Genomic DNA, 9,606 nt, shown 5'->3' on the forward strand with positions numbered 1-9,606 from the left:
CCCAACAGGTACCGTCGGAACCACTCCAGGGCGTTGCCCTGGACACCATAGTGGGAGAGTTTTGCTAGAAGGCCTGCATGCCACACACGATCGAAGGCCTTGCTTAGATCGAAAAAGCAGGCATTGACGTGTTTCCCGTCGTCTCTCGCAGTGGAGAGGGTATGGACGAGACGGGCGAGCTGCTGCTCAGTGCCGTCTTTCTCGCGGAATCCGGACTGCTGGTTGGGCAGGTGGGGTGTGATGTGCTTGTAGAGGAGTTGATGTGCAATTTTTTCTTGGATTTTTGATGTAGTGCTCAAGAGAGAGATGGGTCTATAATTTGTTGGTTGGGTTGGGTCACCCGGCTTGGGTACTGGAGTAATGGTGGCATCTTTCCACTCCTGTGGGATTTCTCCGGTTTGGAACGATAGATTAAAGAGGGACGATAACGACGGTGCAAGTTCCTTAGCCGCTTCTTTGAGGAGGCGGTTTGGAATAGAGTCAAACCCGGGGCTTTTGTTGGTATCAACTGCTCGGAGGAGTTTTTCGACCTCAGCTTGGGAAGTCGAGATTTCTTGAAGGGGACTGAGGATGTCAGGGGTGGTGTTGATGGCTGGAGTTTGCTCATCCGCATTGGCCACGGACAGCTTGCTCTGTGAAATGAAGAATTCGTTGAGGGCAGCGGCTTTTTGTGCTGGTGTCGTTGCAGGAGTTGCTTGGCTGACGAGTTCGGGTATGCGTTGTTTTGTAGCTGTAGTTAGGTGCTTCATGAGGCGGTGTAGGGAAGTAGAGGAGGCTGTTGAGTTGTTTACGAAATCCGATTTAGCACGACGCAGGAGGGTGGTGACACGGTTTCTTTGGGCAGTGAACGTGTTCCAGTCGTCAGGCGAGCGTGAGTGAAGGTATATTCTGTGTTTTCTGTGCTTATCCTTGATCTCTTTCAAGAGGCCCTTTGATATCCATGGTCGTGCTGGCACGTTCTTCCTGTCCCAAGGGGGGTGAGTGCGAGTAACTTGGCAGTGTTCTTGGGCGATGCTCATGACATCGTCGCGCCAGGATCGCCAGAAGGTGTCAACTGGGCATGGGTCGTGTTGGTTTGGATGGTGGTTGAGATTTGTGCGTGAAAGGGCTTCTCGAAGAAGGTGGATAGTGCTGTCTGTCCATGACCAGAATGTGGTGCTTCTGGATCGTGGAGGGGAGTTGTTAATTATGGGGGGCAGTTGATTATTGATGTGGCCACTGATAGTAGTGTGATCAGATGCGCCAAACGGTGGAAGTGATTGGATATGAATATCATTGGTGTGGAGTGAGGAGATAACAAGGTCTAGACATGAGAGAGGTGTTTGTCGGTGGATGTAAGTAGGGAATCTGACATGTTGTGTGAGGCCGTATGTGTGTAGCAGAGTTTGTATGTCGTCCCCAAGGCGATCTGTTCTGTCTGTGGTGAGCCACGCACTGTTCTTGGCATTGAAGTCTCCAAGTAGTAGGAGGTCGTCACCTTCGGCTCTAGCGGTTTTGATGCTTCTTTCCAGTTCCGCACAGAAGAGGGTGGCATCGCTACGGGGTGGTCGGTAAATGTTTGCAACAACGAGGGAAAGGTTACAGGTGGATATTCTCGTCCATATGCATTCTGCTGCTGTCATTGGTATTGTCAGTACCCTTGTGTTGAAACGTTCCGCTATGTACAAGGCAACACCACCACCATAGTCCTGTCTGTCAGCTCTGATCAGCTTGTAGCCTGGGATTGCATAGAGACTGTCAGGGTCTGATGTGTCAGCCCAGGTTTCCTGGACTGCAATGACTGATAGTTCGTTCTGAGATTCAGAGCACGAACGGGTAAAGGTAAGTAACTCGTCCATTTTGTTGAATATGCAACGCACATTGGTGCTGAGAAAGTTCAAATTCACTGACATTGGTATTGTTTTTTTTGGGGGGAATTTTATTTATTTATTTAATTTTTTTTTTTTATGTTTTTGTCTTTTGGCTAGCTGTTGAAACTTATCTGGACTCAGTATTTCGGGTGTTTCCTCTGAGGGGAGGGCCATGTCCCATCGGCCTTGGCTTTCTCCTCCATGGTCGAATGGCCGTGGCTGTGTCGGCGACGACGAGGACCGCTGGGTATCCAATCCGCATCGTCAGAGGCAACCGTGGTGGCCCCGTCGTCGTGGCCTGCCCCAGTGCCTGTAGGCGGAGGGGTGCCGGACATTGGGGGTGTACTGGGAGCGATTACCTGCAAGCTGGAACTCTCAGCTACCTCAGTTTGGTCGACAGAGGATGGAGTATTGCTGTTGTTGTTGTTGTTGTTTTTCTTTCTTTTTTATTGTTGTTGTTGTTGTTGGTGTTGTTGTTGTTGTTGTTGTTGTTGTTGTTGTTGTTGTTGTTGTTGTTGTTGTTGTTGTTGTTGTTGTTGTTGTTGTTGTTGTTGTTGTTGTTGTTTGAATTCTTTTGAATTCTTTTATTCTCACGATGGCCTGTGGCCAATAAGAGAAAAATAATTACAGGCACGGGGATCAGATACAGAGAGATCAAAGTTTAGCTGCTTGCTGAGGCAGTAGCGATGGCAATACTAATTGGGAGTTAATCACGTATGCTGGGCACAATGGAGCTATAGATGTGCTGAGCAATGTGAGCAAGTACATACGGAAGAGATGACAAGTGGTAGGATGTTTGCTTTGAAATCTCCTCTGGGGTTGATTTGCCGGATGCTGGGTGGGATGCTATTAAAGAGATCAAGAGAAGCATAGATGGGGGAGTCTCTTAGCCGGTTTGTACGTGTTGTGGGTAGCTCAAAGGTTCGGGGGAACCTGAGCGTGCGAATGGGTTGTATTCGGGGTAGGTGAATTGCAAGAAGGTGTGGTGGTGCATATCTATGATGCAGGCTATGTGCAAGAAGGATATGGCAGAGGGTACGGCGGCTGCTGGGTGATGGCCGTTTGAGTCGGTGCAGCAGCACGGAGTGGGTTCTGTGTTCAAAGAGGGGGAGATGCAAACAGAGGCGAGCAGCGCGCCGTTGGATGCGCTCAAGCCGGTCGTTCAGGGTTGCGGGGAGGGGTGAGAGGACAGTGCAAGCATACTCAAGAATAGGGCGGATGTAGGTTAGATAGATGGAGGAGAGAGCAGAAGTGTTTAAGGAATTGCGTAGTCGCAGGAGAAGGAACATCTTCCTGGTCGCTTTAGCGATGATGTAGTCAACATGCGAGTTCCAGCATAGATTCTGCTGTATGAGGAGGCCAAGGTGGCGATGCCTTGAGGCCACAGTGAGGTTGGTATCGTTGAGTGTGATTGATGGTGGTCGTTGTTGTTGTTGTTGTTGTTGTTGTTGTTTCAAATCTTTATTCTCACGATGGCCTGTAGCCAATAAGAGATAATAATAATATTATAGGAAGATTAGTATGATGCGGAAATTTCATGGCTAGCAGTGATCAAACAAGATGCACGGGTGAGCATGGCTCGTGCACGAGCAGATTGAATTGAGCAGCAGGGTTGATATAATTTTGCTTAAACTGTTGTTGTTTGAAATCTTTTATTCTCACGATGGCCTGTGGCCAATATGTTGTTGTTGTTGTTGTTGCTGCAGACATGGTGCACTGGAAGGAACCTACACGAACAAATCCGATATGAACGTGTCTTCCTTGGGCCGGCCCAGCGTAGCAGGCATATGGAACAGTCCGGACCTGAACGGCGCCGGGGGCTGTGCCATCGCCGAGGACGAGGGCGATTACCAGGATTGCGAGCAGTTCCAGAAGAATGTCTACAGCCAGCTGCCCGCGCTGCCGCGCAACCCTCCGCCGTCGTCGGGGAAACGCGGTTCCACCGTCATTGGCGGTGGTGGTGGGATTGTGAGCGTCACACACAGCACTCTGGATATACCGGCACACATGGTGGACAAGAGCTCGAGCTGCGAGTCCATCGTGCCGAGCTTCGGGCACGAGACGCTCACCTCGTCGCAAAGCTTCTACGAGGTAGACGCGGACGACGCGCGGTACAGTCGCAACGCCTGGAATGAGCTGGAGGAGAAGTATTCGCACGCCACCAGGCCCGACGGCAACGAGAACCAGTACAGCCGGAACACGTGGAATGAGCCGGAGGAGGAGTACTCGGTCGCTGCCAGACCCATCAGCACGGAAGAGGACGGGGTGTACGCTGATACCAACTTCACTCGTCCGCCGACCAGGGATTGCATCTACTCCGGCTGCGGCGAGACGGACAAGTACGCCGCCACCGAGTTCGATCGGTGCGACGCCGACGAGGGCATATACGCAGAGACCGACGGGCCAGGAGGTGTTGTGAGTGCAGCCACTGATCTCTCTCGCAGAAGCAGTAGGTATCAGTTCACAGGTGTCACGGCAGCTGGAGAGGACACTGCCCTGGCATCATGTCGCACTCCGTCGCCGCAAGTCGCAACGAGAGAGTACCTATACTCGAACAACGTGGATCCAGATGGTGACGAAGAGTACCTAGACTCCAATTGTCTCGGTTCAGTCACACCCAGGCTGCCTATCCGCCAGTCAATTAGCAATTACTCCATTCCCTTCGTGCCTGAAAGCACTAGTGACGGCGAAGAAGAAAGATATGCTCCCGCTCCTGCCTCTGCAGCAGGTACGCCTGTCGCGTCAAGCGTGTATGAACTTGACAAACCCCGGGGCATGCCTGAAAAGGCAGGCAACAGCGAAGAAGGCAGGTATACTCCTGTTTCTGCAGCAGGTACTCCTGCCACATCCAACGTGTACGAGCTTGACAAACCGCAGGGCATGGCTGAAAAGGCAGGTAACAGCGGAGAAAACCGATATGCTCCCGCCCCTGTTGCTCCGGCTGCATCCAACGTGTACGAGATTGACAACCCAAAGGGCTTGATTGCAAATGCAGTTGCGCCAGCTGCATTCACTGTGTGCGAGGTTGACAAGCCACAGGGCGTGGTTTCAAATGCAGCTGCACCTTCGTGCAACATTTATGAGATTGAACCGGCACGAGGTGTGGTTGCATATGCATCTGCACCTTCGTCCAACATTTATGAGATTGAACCGGCACAAGGTGTGGTTGCAAATGCATCTGCACCTTCATCCAATGTCTATGAGATTGAAACGTCACAAGGCGTGGTTGCAAATGCGGTCGCGTCTGCATCCAACATATACGAGATTGAGACGTCACAAGGCGCGGTCGGAAATGCGGCTGCACCTGCATCCAATGTGTACGGTCTCGAAACGTCGCAGGACGTCGGTGCCAATGCGGCTGCGCCGTCATGCAACTTATATGAGATTGGAATGCCACACGGCATGGTTGCGAATGCTGCGTACGGCTCCTCTGAGAACCTGCGCAGCATATTTCCACTTGACGAGGCCACCTATGCTACCCCCTAGCAATCTGCGCCTCTTGCTCAAGATGACCAGCGGAGCGACATGTGCTCTCGTCGCTTGTACAACATTGTAAGCAGTACTGTGCAGCAGTACATTAGTCCGCAGGCCCTACCCTTCACCCGACGGCATTTGAGGCTGTGCTCAAATTTCAGCCATATTAGTAAGGCGTATGTCACAACGAATCAAACACATCCGCTCATTTTCACTCGTGTCACCGCACGCTTTCATCCTGATCCTTGTTGTCCAGCAGATTGTCCACCTAGTAAGTGTCCTGCCACCTTGTTGTCCATATAATTGTCGTGCTGACGATCATAATGCTAAATATCGTCATGCCGTTTGAGCATCCTCATGGTGCATCCTGATGAGTGTCATGCTGATGAGTGTCATCCAGGTGATTGTCATCCGTGATGGGTGTCATGGCAATGATTGTCATGCTGTTGATTGTCGGCCTTTGGCACAATAACGCTGTCGTCCTGGGGATTGTCTTCCTGATGATTATCCTCCTGATGATATCTGAATTGTGCTGTGTCAGCGACTCCTGTCGACTGTCATGACATTTCAATCACATTAGCGAGAGTTGTGAGAGTCCATGCCTGAAACGCATATTGTCATAACTATTGTTTGATAGGTACATGTACATGTACATGGCGCCTGTGACCTAGTCATGCCCTTGCCTGCTCCTATTCCCTTATTGCCTGCTCCTATTCTCGTATTCCGATGACCCCTGCAGTTAGTTATCAGCCTGAGCAATGTGTGCGTGTCTGTACATGGGGAGGTGACAACTTGGGCATTATAGCAATTCCTTGCTATTAGTTGCATAGAGCAGCGTCTGCCCTTTGCTTCCCTCTTCTTGAGACACTCTGCACTGCCTACATGTATGTAATTTTTGCATGAACCGTATCATTTGGTCGCAATACACAATGGCGTCCATAATACTTGTGCTAACGTACCCCCTGCCTTGCAAATAACTGCTCCGCATTCCAGGGGCCAAGGCAACATCACTGGAAAGACTAGTCCTAACTGTGCCCCGTGGCCAAACTTCGGGCTTGATTCCGACCTGCCCCCCCCCCCCCCCCCAAACGCTCTTCATTTCCACATTATCTTGATTCTTTTTTCCCCACTGTTTGACATGGATTTCTTTCGTTGCCAAATTCTTCTGCTCTTTCGCTATTCATGGCACTTCTTGCTTTCGCTCTCTCGCTGATTTTATATCCCATTTTAGAATTCCGAAAACACGGTCCTGTGCGACTCACTGTGTGTAGTCCTGTGCTACTCACTGTGGAGTTTTAGCAAGACGAAATTCGCGTTCGTGTTCTCACTCCCAGGAAAGTCGAACTCCGTGACGGAATTCGCGTTATGAGAAGGATTAGCAAACAGAATTTGCACATGCATGACGTTGACACGTCATACATTGTGCACAGACAGTACAGCGTAGTAAATTTATGACTGTCCTGACACGAATCCGCGGTTCGTGTTTCGACTACTTTTCCGAAAGAAAAATGCGAAAGTTCGCAATCCAGTTCGAGAACCGTAACCTTTTCACGAACACGAACGCGAGTTTCGTCTTGCCAACCTTCCGTACTGTGTGTGGGCCTGTGTGCCTCACGTTCACACGAGCCCGGCTAGCTTTTGAGCAGCTGCGTGCAAGTAATAGTTGTGGGTTTGGATAAACACTGACAAAAAGACATGCTTCATCTGCATGTACATGACTGTACAGCTGTAAATGTGCAGTGACTGCAGTCACAATACTGTACTGCGAGCGTTCCCAGATTGCCTGGACTGCTCAACACCACCAGGATAGGTTAATACCACCAGGATCGGTTAATACCACAAGGATAGGTTAATACCACAGGGATGGGGTAATACCACAAGGATGGGGAATACCACAAGGATGGGGTATACCACAAGGATAGGTTAATACCACAAGGATGGGGAATACCAAAAGGATGGGGAATACCACAAGGATGGGGTAATACCACAAATAAAACATGGTGCAGAAAAAGGATTGACGGCATCAGGGTATCCGTCCCGGGATCCAAATGCAGTTACCTCTGCCCCCAGTCAAGGTAATACTTGCTGTTAGTGTGAGTGGCTAAATCAGAGTGGATCTGATAAAAGCTTCACTAGCACCATTGATTACACAAGAGTTAATCTAGCCAGAAGCAGTCCATGGTTATCAGGTATGTATATATTTGTTTAGAAAGGAAAAGGACATATGGGTACGAGTTGAGAGTAACTCTCCATCACTGTAACTGGATACTACATACAGTCAGAAAGTGCAATAACTAGGCACAAAACTGACAAGAGTACTGAGACATTCGACGTCCTGACACCAAGCGTCAACACATCTCCGTAGCGCTAACCGACAGCCTTCCAACTTACTTGGAAGGTTCAAGGTTATGGAAAGACCAAAGAGGGGAAGGCAAGCGCAACGAAAATGAGCAAAAGCTACAGTCCCAAGGGAAAAGCTACAGTCCCTACAGGCTGTTGGTTAGCGCTACGGAGATGTGTTGAAGCTAGGTGTCAGGACGTCGAATGTCTCAGTACTCTTGTCAGCTTTGTGCCTAGTTATTGCACTTTCTGACTGTATATAGTATCTAGTTACAGCGATGGAGAGTCACTCTCAACTCGTATCCATATGTCCTTTCCCTTTCTACATTAATTTTATTTAGGAAAATCAAACAACTTGATATACCTCCTTTTCCTTCTTCTTCTTCTCATCCCCATTACTGCTGGTGTATTTCACAGACAAATAAAAAAATATACCACAGAAAGAAAGATGAAGACCCATCTTTCGAAACCACCCACATCATGTAAAGATGATCAGGTGAAAAATACAACTTTAATACCCACAGAAGAAACTCTTGCTGCACTCAACTCAGGATGGAAACCCCCTATTACAAAAAAAAGCTGATGAAAAACAAGAACAGATATATGTGGAAATGATCCATCCCTTAGCAAAACTAAAACAGGAAACAGTTGAGTATGCTGAAAAGATATCACGAGAGCTAGAAGATGGGGAAATATTATTGTTGATGATGAGATGGAAAATGTGTATGAGTGACCAATTGATAGTGGTAAATCATCCAAAGCTGAACCACCCGAAGTTGGCTCAGAAAAACGATCCCACATCAGTCCTCGAAGTGAGCCAAGATTGGGTAAGTGAAAAAGCTAAAGTTGGCTCACTTCCGATTTCGGTCTGATTTCTCGGAGGGAGCAAGTTGGCTCACTTTTCTGGAATGGGGTTGAGCCAACATTGGATCGGTGGTTGGAGGTGTAAAATTAGTACTTGGGGTTGTAAAATTAGTACTTGGGGTGTCTATCCTCAGCTGTATAGGGGGAGGGGGGAGACTTGGGAGGTCGGCCCGAAGGTCCGATCGAGAAAGTCGATTTTGGCTCACCTTGAGGTGAGCCATAACCTTCTCCCCCTATACTGCTATGGTGAAAATGTAACTTCGCCCAAATGTACTCGTCGAATGTGTTATGCGGCGAAAAATCAAGCTGTGAAACAGCACAGTCGCAAAATGTCATTAGATGAATTGACCACCTCAAAATGTCTGGCGACAAAATGTCAAGCGCCTAACTGACCGATCACCTCAGTGCACTGTGCCTCGATTTCTCCAAAGTATCTCAACTGGTGATGTACAGCCTGTACCATGGGAAACAGAAAGAGACAGTGTAGTCTAGGGAAATGACAACAGGATATGAAACCACGAGTTTGTTGCGGAATCAGGCCTCCCTCTGGGGCGCGCACGTCACAACATGGATATGACTATATCATTAAATGGGTGCTTTGGGCACACCTGCACAAGGGTCGGTGAAAATTAGCGTTTCCTTCCCCCCCCCCCCCCCCCCCCCGTGCATCCCTCCTGACATAACACAAACAGGCTGAGATTCGGTGCTGAGCATATTTTAGATCTTGAACTACATGTACGAGGTGATTTGTAAAAAAAATTACATGGCAAATTATTTTACAAATGGAGTAAAATATCATTGTTGAGGGCGATTGCATTCTTCCCATGAAGTGTTTTTGTTTGTTCGACAGACAAGTGAGTTGCCATTGTATTGGAGTTTGTAAGCATCAGCAGCGTTTAGCGGAATTGTTTTCTTCCACGGCCTTGTGAGACATCAATCATGGATCGAAATTCGTGAATTTGTGGTCAATGAGGTAGGCCTGGGCGGATAATGCTAGCATTATAAGTAGCATTATAGTGTGCGATTTGCAACGAGCATTATGCTAGCATTATCACTACATTTCCACAAAAGTGGCAAT

General features: G+C 48.8%; 1 protein-coding gene across 1 annotated transcript in view; it reads left to right on the forward strand.

The window, feature by feature from the left end:
* Nucleotides 1-6,568, forward strand: part of LOC135824784 (uncharacterized) — a 16,763-nt gene extending 10,195 nt beyond the window's left edge. Inside the window, exon 3 of the mRNA XM_065337489.1 lies at nucleotides 3,557-6,568. Within this exon, the coding sequence (XP_065193561.1) occupies nucleotides 3,557-5,336 (1,780 nt within the window). The 3' untranslated portion in view covers nucleotides 5,337-6,568. The remainder of the gene's footprint in view (nucleotides 1-3,556) is intronic.
* Nucleotides 6,569-9,606: the final 3,038 nt, after the last annotated feature.

The sequence above is a fragment of the Sycon ciliatum genome, chromosome 9, assembly GCF_964019385.1.
Source record: "Sycon ciliatum chromosome 9, ocSycCili1.1, whole genome shotgun sequence".
NCBI classification, from domain to species: Eukaryota; Metazoa; Porifera; class Calcarea; order Leucosolenida; family Sycettidae; genus Sycon; species Sycon ciliatum.